Source organism: Protobothrops mucrosquamatus, unplaced genomic scaffold (genome assembly GCF_001527695.2).
Source record: "Protobothrops mucrosquamatus isolate PMUCROS unplaced genomic scaffold, P.Mucros_1.0 scaffold566, whole genome shotgun sequence".
NCBI lineage: Eukaryota > Metazoa > Chordata > Lepidosauria > Squamata > Viperidae > Protobothrops > Protobothrops mucrosquamatus.
In genome coordinates this window covers 10,518-30,953 of record NW_015386869.1, presented here as the reverse complement: position 1 = coordinate 30,953, position 20,436 = coordinate 10,518, and the positions used below count along the sequence as shown (strand labels likewise).

Genomic DNA, 20,436 nt, shown 5'->3' with positions numbered 1-20,436 from the left:
GAGGAGGGGCCTCACAACGGCCTCCTTAAGGGCCGCAGGGAAGACACCCTCCTGCAAAGAAGCGTTAATAATTCCCTGGAGCCAGGCTCGTGTACCCTCCCGAGCTGCCAGTACCAGCCAGGAGGGACACGGATCTAACAAACATGTGGTTGCATTCAGCCTCCCCAAGACCCTGTCCACGTCCTCGGGAGCAACAGAGCCAAACTCCTCCCATACAACCAATGTTATATTAAATGTCTAAGGTACTGAGATACATGCCAGAGAACTAGCAATAATAATTCAAGATCTGGCACAATATCTTTTAAGTCTCCCATTCATGTCAAGCTAATAAAGGATCACAATTTATTTTAATATCTAATTTGCTTCAATAGGGATAATATAATTTTATATTCATCTACTCAGTATAGAATCAGTTGGAGTTTTCTAAGGCTTACTTGTGTGTAAGAAAACACAAGGCTGCAGCAGAGTAAGAAGATTCAATTCTGAAGTTGACTTTGACTTCTAGATTATATGTCATATTAGTGAGTTGAACATATAGTGAGATCACCTATTGTAACTATGACAACTTTTGAAAAGGATGCTTCTAATGAAGATCCCTTCATATTTCTCAAAGGGTGTGACTACAATATCATGAGAATTCTAACAGTTTTTTAAATTGTTCCTTTCATGTCCAAAACAGTCAGGTTTGCCTTTTTAGAGCTTAACTTTTGTCTACATTGAAAAGCGCCTACCTTTGTTTTCAAAATTGACGACTTCAACCACTCCATCTGCATACAGATTACTGCTGTTGGGAATTTTAAAGATTGTTTTGTGTAACCCTGAACATTCAGAAACTAGGTTTCTTGTTAGCCAGCTAGAACTCTTTCTACTCCCTATGACCTTTATAGAGATGGATAAACAGCAGGGAAGCAATAAAAACAATCAAGCACAAAAGAAACTCAAAAGAGCACACCGGCACAAGTTGAAGCCAAGGTAACCTTCTAAGCAGTGAAGATGGTAGACAAGAGCAACTAATGGTGAACAGATAAGAGCATTCTGAGATACTGGAGATGATCATAGGACAAAATGAAGAGAAAATGGAACTACTGAAGAAGTGTGAGAAAGTATGAGTTTGACTCACAGAAGAGGGAGGGTGATGTTAAGCCATTTCAGAAAAATATCTGGGTTCTAGGAAAGTAGACTGGCTTAATTTTATTAGGAGATTTATGTGTGAGGCTTCTGGTTCCGGGTCGCGGCGGTGTGGTCGAGCAAAGGGAGTTGTCCCTTTGCCCACCGAGTTTCCTCTGTCGGTAGACCCGAGAGGGTCGAAAAGTTGCTCTGGAGGCTTCTCGGATGGCTGCAGAGGGGTGGCAGCGCCCTCTGTAGTCTGAGTATCTCCTTTGGGCTGAAGGAGTAAAGATCGGTCAGTAAAATGGCCAATCATTTAGCTGTGCCGACCGTAAGCCATAAGATCATCTAAGCAAACAGACCCACTGTTGAAGATTCGGTGAGACTTTTTTTTTAACCTCTATTTTCTTTTTTTCTTTTCCTGTGAAAAGCTTTTTTTTGGGACTCATTTCCCTTTTTGTTGAAGCGGCGTTTTACATGGGGGAAGAAAAGCCTAAGAAAAAGACTAAATCTGTTTTTGTTTTAATGGCTGATTTTATTTTTGGCTATTTGGGAGCCCCAAGGAAATTTCTTATTGAGACTTAACACGCTATGTATTTGGAGAATATTGTTTGTTTTTATTTTTTATGGTGTCCGAAAAGACTGAATATTTAATTAACTTTGATGACTCTTTGGGGGACATTTTCTGCTGAAACTATGTATTGCTTTTGCTATTTTCTTCTCTTGGAATTTGTACAAAGGAAAGAGACTAAGGAACTTGGGAGGAGATGGATATTGATTGATTGCTGGTAAATATAGTCTCCCCCAAAAAAGATAATGTCTTCAAATATGATAAAAATGGAGGAAACTTGTTCAGATTCTATTTATAAGTATATTTTGGTCAAAATTTTGGAAAACACAGAGATGATAATTGCCTGCAGTAAGGAGATCTCTCTGCATCGACAAAGCAAAGCACAAGGTTTAAGTGAAACAGCAGTTCATATTCAAGAGACTTGTTCTCAGTCCANTGGAAATAGCAGCAGGCAGCAAGCACACAGCATGGAGTTTAATAAAAACTGCATGCCTTATTCTATGTCTAGGAAATAATTGCTACTAGTATAAAACCATAATGGAGAAACTCTTTGTGTTGTGAATACAACAACAAATGTAATTTCAAAATGTTTACGTGAAACTGAATATATTATCATTACCTACATAAAATCAGTGAAAATAAAGTATAACCTCGACATTCTAAGAAAAACTATTTTGAAAATGCACAAAAAATTCTAGCAAACAAAACTGTCTGGTAAAACAGTGAAGAGATTTGTAGCACCCTACAAATTAATTTTTTGTGATTAGTCATGGCCAGAGTCAAATAGGTAAAACATAAGTAAATGGTTCTTAGAAACAAGTCTGCATTGATCCAAAACAATGAATATTGGGGTAAAACATTCAAATTTAGTCAATCTGTGTTTCTGAAGATGTGTTATTTTAGTATATTTAAGATACTTGAATTTTTAGCATACAGTTTCATTTAAACATAACTTCTTTCCTTTGCAACCTGTTTTGTTATAAGAGCTGCAGTTTCTAGCACTCTACTACTTTGTGGTAGAAAAGAGAAAAATTAATATTCCACATGCAGCTAATTACCTCATTAATTGTGATGCATTACGAGGATGCTGGTGATACATCGTTTTTCTTCTCCTATTTGATGCACGACTGGGTAAAATGCTAGTAGCTACAGCAGTTCATCTACCAGCCCCCTCTGTCTTTCCAATCTTACAGAATCAGATTTAATTCAGCTATACTGCCTCTCCATTTATTCAAACATGCATAATCCTCTGATCAAAACACAAGTTGTTCTTAGTCTCACTGGACAAAAAATTACTTTCACAATTAATAACACGTATGAATAAAACTAAAATAGCACAATATTTTAATGGAATGTGATGCATATTTAGAAAGGAAATTGAATGCAAAATCTGTGTTATTAACACTTAGACAGCAATAAACAAAATATATCCTAAAAGTTGAACAATTTCATGTATGGAGTGAAATGTTATATTAAATGTCTAAGGTACTGAGATACATGCCAGAGAACTAGCAATAATAATTCAAGATCTGGCACAATATCTTTTAAGTCTGCCATTCATGTCAAGCTAATAAAGGATCACAATTTATTTTAATATCTAATTTGCTTCAATAGGGATAATATAATTTTATATTCATCTACTCCAGTGGTGGCGAACCTATGGCACAGGTGCCAGAGGCGGCACTCAGAACCCTCTCTGTGGGCACGCGTGCCGTTGTCCCAGTCCTAGGCCTTCATCTGGGTTTATAAAACCTTTTTGCTTTAGGCCTCCGCCACTGTGTGCAAAAAAAAAAAAAGGTTCAATCAATGAGTCAATTTCAACTTCTCGCGGGAAAAAAAAGATCTTGCAAAGTTGGAATTGATTGATTGAACTTTTTAGTCCCACCCAGTCTGCCATTACCACCGCAGCCACGCCCACCCAATGGGCCACACCCACCCAATGGGCCACACCCACCCGGCACCCGACAATGCATAAGTGGGTTTGGGGTTGCAGTTTGGGCACTCGGTCTCTAAAAGGTTCGCCATCACTGATCTACTCAGTATAGAATCAGTTGGAGTTTTCTAAGGCTTACTTGTGTGTAAGAAAACACAAGGCTGCAGCAGAGTAAGAAGATTCAATTCTGAAGTTGACTTTGACTTCTAGATTATACGTCATATTAGTGAGTTGAACATATAGTGAGATCACCTATTGTAACTATGACAACTTTTGAAAAGGATGCTTCTAATGAAGATCCCTTCATATTTCTCAAAGGGTGTGACTACAATATCATGAGAATTCTAACAGTTTTTTAAATTGTTCCTTTAATGTCCAAAACAGTCAGGTTTGCCTTTTTAGAGCTTAACTTTTGTCTACATTGAAAAGTGCCTACCTTTGTTTTCAAAATTGACGACTTCAACCACTCCATCTGCATACAGATTACTGCTGTTGGGAATTTTAAAGATTGTTTTGTGTAACCCTGAACATTCAGAAACTAGGTTTCTTGTTAGCCAGCTAGAACTCTTTCTACTCCCTATGACCTTTATAGAGTTGGATAAACAGCAGGGAAGCAATAAAAACAATCAAGCACAAAAGAAACTCAAAAGAGCACACCGGCACAAGTTGAAGCCAAGGTAACCTTCTAAGCAGTGAAGATGGTAGACAAGAGCAACTAATGGTGAACAGATAAGAGCATTCTGAGATACTGGAGATGATCACAGGACAAAATGAAGAGAAAATGGAACTACTGAAGAAGTGTGAGAAAGTATGAGTTTGACTCACAGAAGAGGGAGGGTGATGTTAAGCCATTTCAGAAAAATATCTGGGTTCTAGGAAAGTAGACTGGCTTAATTTTATTAGGAGATTTATGTGTGAGGCTTCTGGTTCCGGGTCGCGGCGGTGTGGTCGAGCAAAGGGAGTTGTCCCTTTGCCCACCGAGTTTCCTCTGTCGGTAGATCCGAGAGGGTCGAAAAGTTGCTCTGGAGGAGCAACCACCGTTGAGGAGGCTTCTCGGATGGCTGCAGAGGGGCGGCAGCGCCCTCTGTAGTCCGAGTATCTCCTTTGGGCTGAAGGAGTAAAGATCGGTCAGTAAAATGGCCAATCATTTAGCTGCGCCGACCGTAAACCATAAGATCATCTAAGCAAACAGACCCACCGTTGAAGATTCGGTGAGACTTTTTTTTTAACCTCTATTTTCTTTTTTTCTTTTCCTGTGAAAAGCTTTTTTTTTTGGGACTCATTTCCCTTTTTGTTGAAGCGGCGTTTTAAATGGGGGAAGAAAAGCCTAAGAAAAAGACTAAATCTATTTTTGTTTTAATGGCTGATTTTATTTTTGGCTATTTGGGAGCCCCAAGGAAATTTCTTATTGAGACTTAACACGCTATGTATTTGGAGAATATTGTTTGTTTTTATTTTTTATGGTGTCCGAAAAGACTGAATATTTAATTAACTTTGATGACTCTTTGGGGGACATTTTCTGCTGAAACTATGTATTGCTTTTGCTATTTTCTTCTCTTGGAATTTGTACAAAGGAAAGAGACTAAGGAACTTGGGAGGAGATGGATATTGATTGATTGCTGGTAAATATAGTCTCCCCCCAAAAAGATAATGTCTTCAAATATGATAAAAATGGAGGAAACTTGTTCAGATTCTATTTATAAGTATATTTTGGTCAAAATTTTGGAAAACACAGAGATGATAATTGCCTGCAGTAAGGAGATCTCTCTGCATCGACAAAGCAAAGCACAAGGTTTAAGTGAAACAGCAGTTCATATTCAAGAGACTTGTTCTCAGTCCANGATGGAATTAATAATTGGAGAATTATTGAAAAAGAATAGATTTAAATAAGAGAAACTTGGGGTACCTGAATAGTAAATATATAGGTTAGTTTAAATTTTAACATTTGAAAAATTAATAAAGTGTAAAACAGGATTTTTGGGATAGATAATGAGCTCTTCTAAACGTTTATTGATTAATGAAATTCATATGTAGCAATATAAATGAAAGTTTGTTTTAGAAATGTATTAATGAGATTATAATATATCTTAAATAAATGGAGAGTTTCAGTTTAAGTTTAAATATGTGAGAAATTATAGATTTGTATAGAATAGACACTGAGCGGTTGAAAGTTTTGATTGATTAAGAGAATTTATATTTAGACATATTAATGAATGATTTTATTCAAATCAATTTGATTATAATATTATATATAGATAGGGAAATTTTAAGAAATATTGTGTGAACTGTATATTTATAATGCTATTGTTTACTTTTTGTAATTGATCACCATATCTCCACGTTGGTTCTTAAGCTTCTGTTGGTGTAAAATGGAAAACTAATAAAAATTGTTTAAAGAAGGAGATTTATGTGTGGTTTATTCCCTTTTCCCAATGGCTTCATTGGTTTTATAAGGATAAGGCTCATTTAAACCCTTTAAACTGTGTGTAACAGTTACACATCACAATTATATCTTATGTTTTTATATTAGCCCAAGATTTGGTAAGTCCAATAGTTTTGAGCTTCAATTAGGAGGATATTTTTTTCTATACTCCTAGAGCTAGGCTGAAGAGAGAAATCCTGGTAAAAAAAATCTAAGAAGCAGCAGAAAGGTTGCATGTTATCAGATCTTTGAAGTAGGCCAGATCAGGAAACAAGCATTGCAAGGATTACAGGAATTCTTTACTGTCATAGGGTATAATAAAAAGAATCCCGAAAGTCTGCTGGCATTTCTGTCTGCTCTCTTTTATATCAAACAGAACAGGACAGGACAGGACAGGAGAGAAGAGGTGGTTGTGATGGTGATTAAGTCTTTTCCTCGTATTCCCTCCTTTCTCAGGAGTGAGTTGTCTTTATTATTCTTTTTCAAGGCTATCTCTGCATTTGTCTATTCGAAAATGCTGCATCCTATGTGATGGCTCTGTACACTAAAAGGCTTATTCAATTTTATAGATTTTTTTCAATTATTCTGTAAATCTAGGAAGATTTGGTTTCCCCACTGAAATTAATTTTCAGTCTGTTTTCCAACTAAGATCCTATAATGGCTCAGTTGCATCATATCCAGTTTGCAGTTTTGTAAAACTAGTTTGGGACCATTGCTGGGAAGTGAGATATGCACTAAAATGTATTTTAAAAAATGTATAAAAGTTTAGTAGACAATATGCTGAAAACGCTGGCAAGTAAATACTCCTAAACCATTGCCAAGAAGGAAAAAGTTCCCTTTGGCATTTATGATATATGCACTGATGCAAAATTCATTATGTGCAAATAAGAAATATTTTCAGCCAAGGTGTTTCTTGGCCAATCACATCACATTCCCAGAATCTTACGAGAGAGCCCAGGGTGGCACAGTGGTTAAATGTCTATGGAAATTCTCAATCATCCAGGTCACGGTTGTTCCAAAGATGCTTTTCAAAAAGCAATTGGACTTCCTTGGTTTTTTTCTTTTGAAAACATCTCACTTTTCATCCAAGAAGCATCTTCAGTTCTGACTGAATGGTGGGGAATGGGAGGAGTCTATTCCCTTTGCAGTCATCTAGTTGTTAGCAGTTTGAAGGTCAGTCATTAGCTCTCTGAGAGTTGTTGAGCCCCTTGGGGATTTATCTGTATCCTCAAGATCACCTAAATCAGAGTGCAAATGGGTGTGGAGCCTTCTCGAGACTGCTGAAGGAACTGTGTTGGAGACAGGATATAGGTGGTGTTGCATTCCCCCCCCCCTCTGTTGAGAGAGGGATGTTCAATTTTAACATAGATGGCCTGTTTGACCTCTCTTTTTTCTTTGGTTAATGTGTTGGAGAAGGTTGTGGTCTTCCATGGCCTTGGCCATGAAAACTGATTTTGGGGCAATTATTTCTCTCAGTCTAAACTGACTTGCATAGCTGTTGTGGTGAGGGAAAATGGAAGGAGGGAATGTTTTGGACACTGCTTTGTGTCCTGAAGGAAATGTGGGGTTTCAGTCTGATAATAATAACAAGGATTCAGGTATTTCCATATTGTAGTCCCCATTCTCTCATTTTTTTCTACTGCTTCTTCCATTTGTTTTGTTACTATGAAAAGAATCAAAATAGCGCAGTGTTTTTTGACTGAAGCACTGCATGTCTCCATCTGGAAGCATCTAGTAGTTCAAATGCAAAAACAAAGAATAACCTCAAGACATAGCTTGCTTCCAGTTCTTTTTGTCAGTTAACTTGCTGATAATCTCTAAATATGTCCATTTCAGGAATGTATTTCTAATTAAAGCTCCACCCCAAAACCCTTGACATGAAGCTTTCTTTTCAATGTTCCATAATAGTAACTTACCAAAACTCCAAGTGTATTTGTAATCAATGTTTGAGTGTACAACTTCCAGCTATTGTAGACATCCAGAAATTGTTTAGATTTAAGTAATACATCTTGCAATATGCTATTTTTATTTTAAATGGTGTGCAATTCTTCTCACAGTTAAAAAAACCCCTCACTAGTAAATGCATTATTGAATCATATAGTATAAATTATTTTAGATTTTTAAACTTTAACTTATGGGATTTTTTGTCCTTTGAAGAGAAATTTGTGAAGTCATTTGGCAAATTAAATTGGCAACCAACCCCTTAATTATATGAAATAGAAAAACCTCAATACCACATTGGCTTTAATGGGAATGGGATTAGGAACTCTCCTCTAGGTGTGGTCTTTTCCAAGCCAAGGTATAATGACACATAAAAGCAGAAAAATCCAGAAATGAGATAATCAAGACAGAGAGAAAGAAATTGTAATACTAGGAACTGAAATGCATAAAACAGGAATAAAAGTCATTGCATGTTTTGGTGTCTAATTCTGGTATACAGTTAAACATTTCGTTGACTTATTAAGCTGACTTTGTAACAGGAAGAGCTCCACCAAGGAATTTGTGAAGCTTCTTGTATCCATTTGTATCTTGTTCAAGGTTGATTAGATCAGAATCTGCTGAGGGGGGGGGAGAACTGTGGATGGTGGAAAAGCACAAAGATATTTTATTAGTGGTGGAGGACGACATTTGGTTTGGCCAAATGTCAAAAGGTTCATTTGACCAAAGGGTCCAAAGGCAGCACACTTTACTGACCCCTAGAGTTTTTTTTGTTTACATTATTATTTGTGTGACGGGAAAGGTTTATAGGGGGTGTGCAGAGGGGACTGTGTGCTTGCACACAGCTGTGGCCTCCAATGACGTGCATAGAAAGTAAAAGGATTTGTATATGCATCTCCAAGTGGCAAGTATATAGTGCAGTGGTGGCGAACCTATGGCACGGGTGCCAGAAGCGGCACTCAGAGCCCTCTCTGTGGGCACACGTGCCGTTGCCCCAGCCTTGCCTCCCCCTGTGACCCCCTTCTCACCAGCAGCCCCCCTAGAGGAGAGTCGCCCCCGAGCATGGCCCACGCGGAGCAGCACAGCCAAGGACATGGCACCCAGGCAGCGTAGACAAGACTCTGCCCTCACATACCATCATGCACAGTTGATGCTGCGGGGTGCGGGCAGAGGGCATGGCCGCCATGGTGCTGCTGGGCGATCTGCAGTGGGCCCTGGAGGCGGTGAGTGGGCCTGTGGGCAGGTGAGGTGGGGGCAGGGTGGGGCAGGGGGTGGAGTGGGGGCGGGGCCAGTTTTTGGGCACTCGGTCTCTAAAAGGTTCGCCATCACTGATATAGTGTCTCCACCAAGGTTGACTCAGCCCTGACTCTCCTGTCTTTTGGAAAAGCTTGAAAAATCTGACTCTTCCAGCAGGCCCTCAGCCAGGGTGAACCCACATAAGCAATGTGATACTTTTATTTTGTTTACTATTTTTATGGTATTTGTATGCATGTTATTTTTAGTGTCTTTCTGTTGGTTACCCATGATTTGCACTGGTGGGGAAGGGGGGGAGGAAAAAATAATAATAGTTGAAATTGTAGTTGACCATATGAAGGAAGTATTAACTACTCAGTCTTGCTAGATGAGCCCCAGCAAATAAAACTAAATAACAACATTTATAAAAGTAATTTTCTGCCCCAATTTCAGCTAACAGAAGCACTTGGATACATGTCACAAAATGTATGCCAGAGAGAACCCTTGAGTTGTATAATGATATATTTATGCCACTTTATTACATTACTGAGAGCCAGTTTGGTGCAGCAGTTAAAACATCAAGCTAGAAACCAGAAGATCATGAGTTCTAGTCCCCCGCTTTAGGTATAAAGCCAACTTTCTTTCAGTCCTAGGAAGGAAGCAATAGTAAGCCACTTCTAAAAACTTTGCCAAGAAAACTGCAAGGACATGTTCAGACAATTTCTGAAAATTGGACACAATTGAACGGAAGAAAAAAAACATTATTACTTACCAGGTTATGATTCAACATCTGCAGGACCGGAGATGGACAGAAATAAACAGGCCACAAAGAAGAAAGTCTTTGCAGCCCAATGACTATTAAGTGATTCAAGATCTTGTGGTACTACCAGAAAAGAAAGCCAGGGTCAGGACTCAATACATAACTGAGTAGAGGTATAATTACACAAAATAAAATAATCTCTATGTCAACTCTGAAAATGAGCCTGGCTGCAGCCATTTTTTCCCCTCATTTGAGGTTGCCACATGGAACGGAGCTTGCCCAGGTGCTTTGTTAGTCAAAACAATCAGCTGTCCCATGGGAACCAAGGTCATCTATTGCTCCTCCTCATGTTCTTTGAGGAATTTGCAAGCCTCTGCTTTATTCGTCTCTGTCTGTCGGAATCATGACACTCTAAGTCACGGGTGTCAAACTCACGATGTCACGTGACGTGTTGCAATATATCACAACTTTTTTCCCATTGCCGGCAATGGGGTGAGTTTTGTGTGATGCATCCAGCCTGTGGGCCAGCAGTTTGACACCCCTGCTCTAAGCCAATGTCAGGCCCAAATCCAAGAATGAAATGTGGCAATTCTTCCAAGGTGACGTTTTTATTGCTTGATACCTACCAGTATAGACAAAATCGTGCCAGACTGAGGACTCTACTATCTCCATCTATAATATACTCTGTGAACTTATTAGGGTGGTGCTGCCTTCATTCCCTCACACATAATATCTGGGCTGAGTTGCCTCTTACTCCTCTGGAATGTACCACCTCCCTCCTCACTACGTCCCACACAATGTGAGCAAGCCCTCTAGAACTGGATAATATTTTCATCAAGAAATCTAAATTGCCCCAAATGGAAAAAACAACTTTATAATCATTGTCCCCAAGGTGCTTTTTCAAAAAGCAACTGGACTTTGTTTTTCCTTTGTTTTAGGAAAAACAAAGTCCAGTTGCCTTTTGAAAAAGCACCTTTGGGACAACCATGACCTGGATAACTGAGAATCTCCCTAGACATTTTTCTAATCACTGCTATTTTTATGTTACCCAAATAATTATTAGGACCACCTCATGGATCATAGGACTTCCTGCAGAACGGCAATAAAGGGACACAGTCTGAAGAGATAGCAAAATAGATTCTGTAGAGAGTAAGAGATAAATGGAACAAATATGCAAGAACCACTGTGTCAATGCTGCAAATACTGTATATTCTTGCTTTGACAATGTGCAGAACTGTCTGGTATATATATAGTTAAACCAGCAACTGGGAAAGAGGGAGGAGCATAAGGATAGCCCGGGAGAAAGAAACCGGAAGTAAATCACATCTTCCAAGTTGATTGGAAGATGTGAACCATGATCCTACAATAAGGGAGTGGAAAATGTTTGGAATGTTATGCGTAACGGAAGAGAAGCAGACCTAAGCATTCCACCATGCTGTGCTGACGTATTGTAACCTTAATAAATGCTTTTAGGAGAAAACATGCCTGAAAGTCCTTTTAAGTGTTTCGTTACTCAGACACTTGACACACTGCTTAGTAAAAAGGGCTGAAACCTGGGAAATCCTGGCTTATATAGATTTCTCCTAAGTCACAGGTATAAGAAGGAGGGTAGTTGAGCACAATTAAGATTCTGTTAGTATAGTCCAGGGGTGTCAAACTCGCAACGTCACGTGACATGCCACAACATATCGTGACTTTTTTCCATTGCCGGCAATGGGGTGAGCGCGGTTTTGCCATGACGAATCCAGCCCGCAGACCAGCAATTTGACACCCCTAGTATAGTCTGTCTTAATAAAGTATCGTTCTAGTCTTCTTGTGATCTACTTAGCGGGCCTGAAAGATCTCCCAGTGCAAATCTTTTCTGAAGAAGCTACTGTTAATAGCAGAAAGATACATATGGACACCATACTTTTATTTTTGCCTCTGCTATTTGTAAGTTGGTCATCGTTTATTTAGTTAAGTTGACCTTTATTATTTATTTAATAAATTATTTATTAGGCCACCTGACTCCCAAATTACTCTGGGTTGCTTACAATTAACATCAACATCTAAAAAGAATACAACAGACCAGAACAGCAAAATATAAATACAAATCACATCAAAGTAAAACAAAATGAAGCAGAACAAAAAGAAGCTGGCACAATTACCCTGTCCCCAAGTCTGGAAAAACAAGCAGGTCTTTCATAATTTTCTGAATAAAATAAGAGATACGAACATATCTTTAGAACTTAATTGAATGACAGCTCAATTAATTATTTGCTAAAAGCATTCTGCCTGAGCACAGTGTACAAACATACAGCCTTCTCATCTGAAAGATAATATGAAATAATGTTAATGGTTGTATTACCCAATAAGATTGAGGTAGACCCTGAAGTACCCAATTGCCAACTTTCTATCTTTTTCAATAATAAATATTGTGTAGGCTGGTTCTGTATCTGGGCTACAACTGAGCACAGTACAGAGCTTTGTCTAGATTATCATTAATCAACATATCTCATAATCCTTTCTTTTTTTTTCTCCCCTTAAATAAACACAGATCACTCGGTGTCATTATGCTTCACCTTGCTATTATATTTCTTTTGAGTTGTTTGGATTATGATTGCACTTATCTCAAATCAAATCCTAGTAGGACTACAAAAAGTATTAAGTTCACAAGTCAGGATAAACTATTATAGTGGGTTATAGTTTTCAATTATTTCTTACGTATTTAACTATTTAATTATTTAACTTAACTATTTGTAGCATTCAGACTTTGTAACATGTCTTATAGGATTTTTTCTTGGCTTTATACTTTATACAAACTATTGTATATGTATATGTATTTACAATATTTTACTTTTTCTACTTTTAAGTTGGAATGATTGCTATGTTATTTGTTTTGCACTGGTGAATAAACCAAACTAATAGTAGCAAGAAAACAAATAAATAAACAAAACTCTGTCTTAAAAGAATGTTTTTGTAATACATTTTGGAACAAATTCAGCAGACATAATTATATTTAAATGACACGTGACTGGGAATTCACTGCAGAAAGTTTTGAGTTTCAAACACAAATGAAACGAAGTATGTAACTCAGTAGTAGTAGTGCTGGGCTTTGATTGCACAAACATGTCAAACACGGATGATCTAATTCTATGTCGTGTGGGAGATTTGCCCATCCTTTTGAAAGAGCAACAATTTGTTTGCTTTTCTTCTAGTTTGCTGCTGCCCAGATAGTCCTCCATGGATTAAGTTTTGTGAAATAAATTATATTAAAAGAATGTGGACTGAAATCATTTGGACTAATTTCCCCTGTGACCCCAAAAAGTCCCGAAAGCTGTCAAGTTCAGGAATCCTCCTTTTTTTCAGTTTCAGGTTTTCTTAACTAAGTTTTCTGCATATTTTCGGTGGTGGGGTGAGAGGGGGGGGGGAAAGTACATTTCCATCTTCTTGATTGCTTCCATTGCAGCCCATCCAAATCTTCAATGGCAGAAAATACAGCACATATCATCCAACTCTAGGACAGCACTCAAAGAAAATATATTTCAGATTCCAAGATTTTAAGGGAAGAGATCCAAGAATAGCTAAATAACAACATTCAGTGATAACTAAACCCTGCTTCAAGTAGCATAGAAACTGCTATTCAGTAACATAGATATTTAACTTTTGCTAGAATTGCAAAGACTGGCGAACTGGTGAACTATTTCTTTTGTTCCAAGTGTGATTTCTAAGAAAAAGGTGATTGTTTCTGATGGGGTGGGAAGCTATAACTTGTGAGAGATAAAACTATATTATTTATTTATGCGTTACTTCTGCCTGTGATAAAATCAATGTTTATTTTATTTCTTACAGCCCACTCCCACATATAAACATCTTTCAAAGTGAATGCCTTACACCAGGGGTGGGGAACGATGCCCCTTGCCCCTTTCATGACTCGTGGACTTCAACTCCCAGAATTCCTGAGCCAGTCATGCTGGTTCAGGAATTCTGAGAAGTTGAAGTCCACAAGTCATAAAGGGGCCATTGTTCCCAACCCCTGCCTTACACCTCTGACTAGAGGTTGTTAATCAGGTGCCAATTCTTATGACATACAGACTTTTCTCAGTGAAAGTTGTGAATTATAAATCTGTCCATTATTTCCCAGTTTAAAATGCTTAAGATGTGAGCAAAGCCAGCAATGCTGCTTTTGGAGTGAGATCACCAAGTCAAAACAAAATACAAAACAAGATACAAAATTCTGGAATGTGGCTGAAAAGATGCCTTGTTTTCTCAAAGCCTTCTCAGGATAGCTGCAGAAAGTCTGCTCCCATTCTGAAGGATATAAAGATAGGCAATCAGAGCTTCCCACAAACATCAAGGATTAGAAGACTTTGCATACACCAAAACTGCTTCAAGATGATACAAGTGCTTTTATTGGATGGGAGGAGGGAATGCAATGAAAGAAGCAGACTATAGACATAAGTACATAAACCTATTTCCACTACAGCAAAGGTGGGGAATGATGGCCCCTTTATGATTTGTGGTCTTCAACTTCCAGAATTCCCAAAACAGCATTCTGGGAGTTGAAGTCCACAAGTCATAAAAGGGCCATTGTTCCCCACCCCTGCACTACAGTATTAGTCAATGGTACTAGCCAAGAACTGACTCTAAATAAAAGATAATTTTTATGACAGCCAGAGAGGATTTTCTTTTCTTTTAATGCCATGGAATTTATTTATTTATTAAACAGATTTATATAGCCACCCAACTCACACATGGTAACTCTGGGCAATGTACAACATAAAATATCCACAGTTAAAAATCCAAACTTAATCCCCCCCCCAACCCCACTCCCATCCCATAGTGGTAACAACACAGTCAGACATATTTAGAGACGAGATTAGAATTGTCTTTGATCATCTCATTGACATTCAATTTAGATTTCCTTCTATGTTCATGGTGTTAACATACTCAGAAACCAACCACAAGAACTTGATTTCCGCTAATTCAAGATGTCTTTCAATAACAGGTAGAAATTTTCCTGTTTAATGTAGGCCATAGTTCTTTCTGAATGTTTCACAGGAAATAACTATAAACATCAAAGCAGGGTTTTGTTTACTGTTTTATTTCAATTAATAAAAGTGAGGATATTTATGCATGATTACTAATCATAACTGTGCTAATGGAAATTATTTTCTCAGTGATAAAAATAGTGACCTGACCAAGAACAACTCTGAGGTAATTTATCAAGTGGAGACAATGAATGGAAAGCAAATGCAAAACAAATAATGAAGGAGTGAATGGATAAATTCCCCTTTCCGGGAAGACCAAGAATGTTCTGACTTGATGGAACTGCTGAGATTCTCAAAAAAGAAGACAGTGATAAATTAAAAACAAACGAAGAAACATGAAGTGACTTATGGAAAAGATAGAAGCAGTTTTCAAGTATTAGAAAGGTGGTCTGAATGCTGTTGCTGTAAACTAGATATGGCTACAGTTTCTGCACATCTCATGTCTTTAACATCTTTTGTCTATTACTTTCTTGCTACGTTGTGTTTTCTACATGTGTTTGTTTGTGTGTGTGTGTGTCCCACCAAATCTAAAATAAATTCTAATTTATTCTATCCAGAAGAGCAATTAGTTGTAAAAAGCTTCAATCATCTTTCTGACCTTATTTTAAATACATCTCTGGATGTATTAACTGGAACTGCAGTCATATTTCAAGTGTTTAATGGCATATCTAAATCTTAGTCCAACTCATTATGGATATCACTATATAAATGATTATATTTCTTGGTAAACTATTTGGAGTAATGCCAGCCATTAGTGCATAGTAACTGTTCCAATATTTAGATTTTCTATAAACTCCACCCTTTCATCAGTGATCAGAAATAAAGCAAGGGAGGACTGGCGTTGGTGGCAATCTGTAGGCTTATTTATATAAATAAGTATATGAGTGAAATACAGCAGAATAAAACATATGAAACAATGCAAACAATGTATGCAGTCCAAACCTATCCCCCAAGATGGACATCTAAGCAATTAGTTGGATTTAAAAACTTGGTAGAAGGGCAATTTTGACTGCTTTTCAAAATGCCATGTGAGGAGAGCGCCGAGTAAACTTCTGGATGCAGAAAGTTCCAAGTATGAATGACCCAAAAGAAAAGACGCTTGTGTTGCTTATGCTGCTTATGGTGAAGATGTGATCCATGACCTGCAAACAAGATTGCCGGGCTGGAAGAAAGGAACCAAATTGCTGATCCCCATTTTCCTGGAATTGCTACTGAAATATAATCCTGCTATATTTCTCTCTGCCTATCATACTGGAAATTGATTCCTTATTCTGTTTATCTCCCCCAATGGTCTCCCATATTCCCAGTTTGGAGCATCCCACCAGGATTTCTGGTACCCCCTTCTTAAGCGGCATCATAGCCACATTCCAACATTTCTCATATTCTTTTGGGTCCCCTCTCAATTAGAGCTCTTAGATTGAGGATGGACCTTCTTGTATTCTCATGCTGATGGAGGGTTTCTTAAAAGGATTAAAATATTGTTCCCAATTGTACCCCATCATCAATCAATCATAGCAGAAGACATAGAGAATCATGGTCAGCACAGATTTGCAACCACTTCTCTACATCTCCAGAGAGACCTTTTACAAGGCAATAGGCTTCAGCTGAAGTAGAAAGCAGTGGTTCAAACTGGGACCATATGGGCTTGCTGATTGCCAGCCCAATGAAAGTGGCGAACATTTCTGCTCTTCTTAGCCTTTTCTTGGTCAACGCCCAAACAGCAGTAGATGACAAGAAATGAGATACATTATGTATGAGATTCATACATAAGTCTCAGTAAAAAGATTTAATGTAAGGAAATAGGAGTTACAGAATATCAGAGTCTATTTCCCATGTATTACAGAGAACATTAAGGCAGAGTCTCTGGGAGTGATTTGATCCTCTTTTTCACAAACTCCTTAACTGGTTGGTCACTTAGGAGATAAGGCTGGAATGTCCATCTGGTTCTTGTCTGCCATATTTTAGAAATATTTTTTCTTCTTCCATATTCAACAGATTTCTATTAAAGCCTAACTGTGTGTGACAAAAACTGCAGGGCATCTGACTCCTACGGTAGCTATGGGAGTAGAGGTTAACAGTGGACACCCCTGACTACTATTTCCCTCCCTTTAGCGGGGAAGGAAGCTTCTCTCTGGACTTGGCAAGATATGCCAAAAAGCACATGCCTACTTTTTAAAGTCGATAAAAGCAGTTTGATGTTGGTAGCGATCTTACTGTTCAAACACCCCATGCACTGTGACATCTATTCCAAATAACAATGTAGATAGATAATCTTACAGTCCAAAATTTCAGTGATATATGTGTAAATGGAAGTAGAAACCCAACTGCTGAGAAAGCATTCAGTTCAGAGACAGACTGTTCTGTTTCATCTAAAATTCCAGAAAAAAATTGTTCTTCTGTGGACACTTTTTTCTTGCAGCAACTTGCACACACCAACACATACATGTGTGCTGGCTCAACAATGTCTGTATGAATGTTGCTGCTGCTGCTGTTGTTGTTGTTAATTGCGAAGTCGTGTCCGACCCATCGCGACCCCATGGACAACGTTCCTCCAGGTCTTCCTGTCCTCTACCATCTTCTGGAGTCCATTTAAGTTCACGCCTACAGCTTCAGTGACTCCATCCAGCCACCTCATTCTCTGTCATCCCCTTCTTCTATTGCACTCAATCTTTCCCAGCATTAGGCCCTTCTCCAGTGAGTCCTTCCTTCTCATTAGGTGGCCAAAGTGTTTGAGTTTCAACTTCAGGATCTGGCCTTCTAAAGAGCAGTCGGGGTTGATCTCTTCTAGGACTGACCAGTTTGAACGCCTTGCAGTCCAAGGGACTCGCAGGAGTCTTCTCCAGCACCATAGTTCAAAGGCCTCAATTCTTTGTCTCTCAGCCTTTCGTATGGTCCAACTTTCACATCCATACATGCAGCTGGGAAAACCATGGCCTTGACTATATGTATGAATGGCAAACCTTATTAGCCCAGGCCATCTGCTGTTGTCCTTAATGCACAGATTTCTTTGAAAGAGTACCATATAAATAAAAATGTGACAATACAAATAATAGATTTGTACAAAATCTACTATTTCAGGAACTCTCCCAGACCATGATAATCCATTCAATCTGGGAATGATGCAGTAGTTTTCTGGAAGTTAATCCTCCAAACCAGAAGCAGGAGATTTTGCATATACTGTACCTAACAATACATCACCTAGTATTTTTGGATTATTACTTAGAGTAACGATATTCAATATATTTAATATTTTGAAGGCTATAGATTTGCCCTGATTTAGTAAAACATTTCCTATATTAAAAAAGTAAAGCTATTTTACTTTGTTATAAGAAAGGCTCTCAAACCAAATATTTGGAGGAGAAAGGCAAAAAAGTAAGTTTGTACCTATTGTTCTTCGAAGATCTTCACACTGGCTAATATGAGGAAACTTCAGGATTTCCTTCCATTTTTTGCTTTTACCTTTGCGCTTTCCTCCACCTCCTGCAGGAGAAGAAAAGATTCTGTTATTAAGTTTGTTATAGTCAATTCTCATTTTCCTTATACCTTGCCTCTCTCCAAAAACACACACTCCAGCTGTTGTTTGGTACATTCATGCATGTGCGTGTTTTACAATAGCCATTGTTTTCAATATCATAAACTGACTGATGGGGATTTGTAGGACTCTGGTTATAAAGATGTGCAACAGTTACTGGGCAACTGTAAACACTTCCTCCTCTTGATCCAAAAATAAGCAGAATGGCCAGTTGCTGCACAAACAGCCATCTGTGTAACAGGAAACAGACATATGCAGAAAAACTGCTTTCCCCCCCCCCTCTCTCTCTCTCTCTGTGTGTGTGTGTACATCTATTTGCCAGTCAAACTGGGAGCATCATCCAAAGTCTTCTCTATTGAACAACGATGAATCTCTTCCCTGATAAATCCCCTTATACAACATTGGTACCAAAGGACAGACTGGGCTGCATAATTGTCAACCAATTCTAGAGGCCTGTTTCTGCTTATCTACAGCTTCAAAAACTTGGTTTTATATAGCCAATTAGTCTGAGCAATGATAAGCAGCAGTAACACAAACTTTGTACCTTGTTTAATTTCAGTATCATTTCTAAATTTCATCAGCTCCTATAGGCATCATACAGACTATTGAGATTAATATGCCTGCCTGCCACTAAGTCCCTTGTGCCCAAAGCAATGGCATCTGGCAAAGCCAGTCTCTAGCATCATCTTTTCCACAGGACTCCTTTGCATCTCACCTAGAGTTTATATAAGCATTCTTGGGAAATATAACTGGTGACTGGAAGCAGTTCAGTATTAGAATTAATGCATATTTGAAAACAAAAGCAGAGCAATCTATGAATATCAGTTAGCAATCAGAAAACACAAAGAAAGCCCTTTAATTTCACAACACATGGACCGATTCAACCATAGTTATAATTGGGAAACTGTGAGCATTGTAGACGTAGACCAAGCTAAATCCAATTCTTGAAAGCTTCGTATTCAGACAAATCAGCCATCAATAGAGAAATAGAGAAAAACCACATTTACACACCATTCAAAGGAGTCTATAAAAAAGTAAGAATACTGTAACATATACTCTCTAGCAGCTAACACACAGATAAACAGGAATTAACATGAGACAAATAACCAAGCAGAAAACAATACCCTAATTACAAATGATAAAACCACATCCCAACCAATACTGGCAGGGCAAGCTACATAAATATAAAAGGGAGCAAAGCCCACACTCAAAAGTACCAATGATGTTATCAAATTGGGTAATGAAACACCTACAAGCAAACAATCAAGCTCAGAGAATATCAAGGACTCCTATAAAAAAAAAGTTAAGATAAAGTTAAGATAAATAGACCACATTCCAGGGGAATTGAAAGGAGTTGGGTGGTGGTGGAACAATTTAACTTGAGTGCCTTTCTTCTAACATGACTTTTGGGGATTAACACCAAGCACTATGGCAGCTATTTCATTACTGCATGATTTTGTGTGTATATTCACAATATACTATTAAAGTTTAAAATGCCAGAATTAACATATTTGTCAGCCCCCAGCTTGAATTCAGCAAAAATCACTCATATGCTCAACAGCAACATGTCCTGATAAAAATCTTTATTGGTACCAGGAAGAAGCAGTTAAGTTTCTCAGTCAGCACGACTATAGTCTGTTTTTAACAAATGGTGATTTGTTTTCTCCTTTTTGCTTTGTGCTTCTTTGACACGCGGTGCTCAATGTCAGTTAATATATTGACAAAATCAGCATTCATGTTCTAGAAATGTTAGCACGTCTGGAACTCCCAGATTTTTTTTCTTTAAGATATCAAAGTTTTTTGCTCCATAGTTTACAATAGACTCCTAATTAGCAGTGCTTTTTTTCTAAAAAAAAAAAAAAAGAGGTGCCAGAACTCACACACATCATACAACCCGCCTTGCCTACCCT

At 38.1% G+C, this 20,436-nt stretch overlaps 1 protein-coding gene across 1 annotated transcript in view; it reads right to left on the bottom strand.

The window, feature by feature from the left end:
* Positions 1 to 18,756, bottom strand: part of GRK5 (G protein-coupled receptor kinase 5) — a gene marked incomplete at its 5' end in the record, with an annotated part of 102,532 nt that extends 83,776 nt beyond the window's left edge. Inside the window, 2 exons of the mRNA XM_015817244.1 lie at positions 18,379 to 18,474; positions 18,563 to 18,756. Of these exons, the coding sequence (XP_015672730.1) occupies positions 18,379 to 18,474; positions 18,563 to 18,756 (290 nt within the window). The remainder of the gene's footprint in view (positions 1 to 18,378; positions 18,475 to 18,562) is intronic.
* Between the last annotated feature and the right edge of the window lie 1,680 nt (positions 18,757 to 20,436).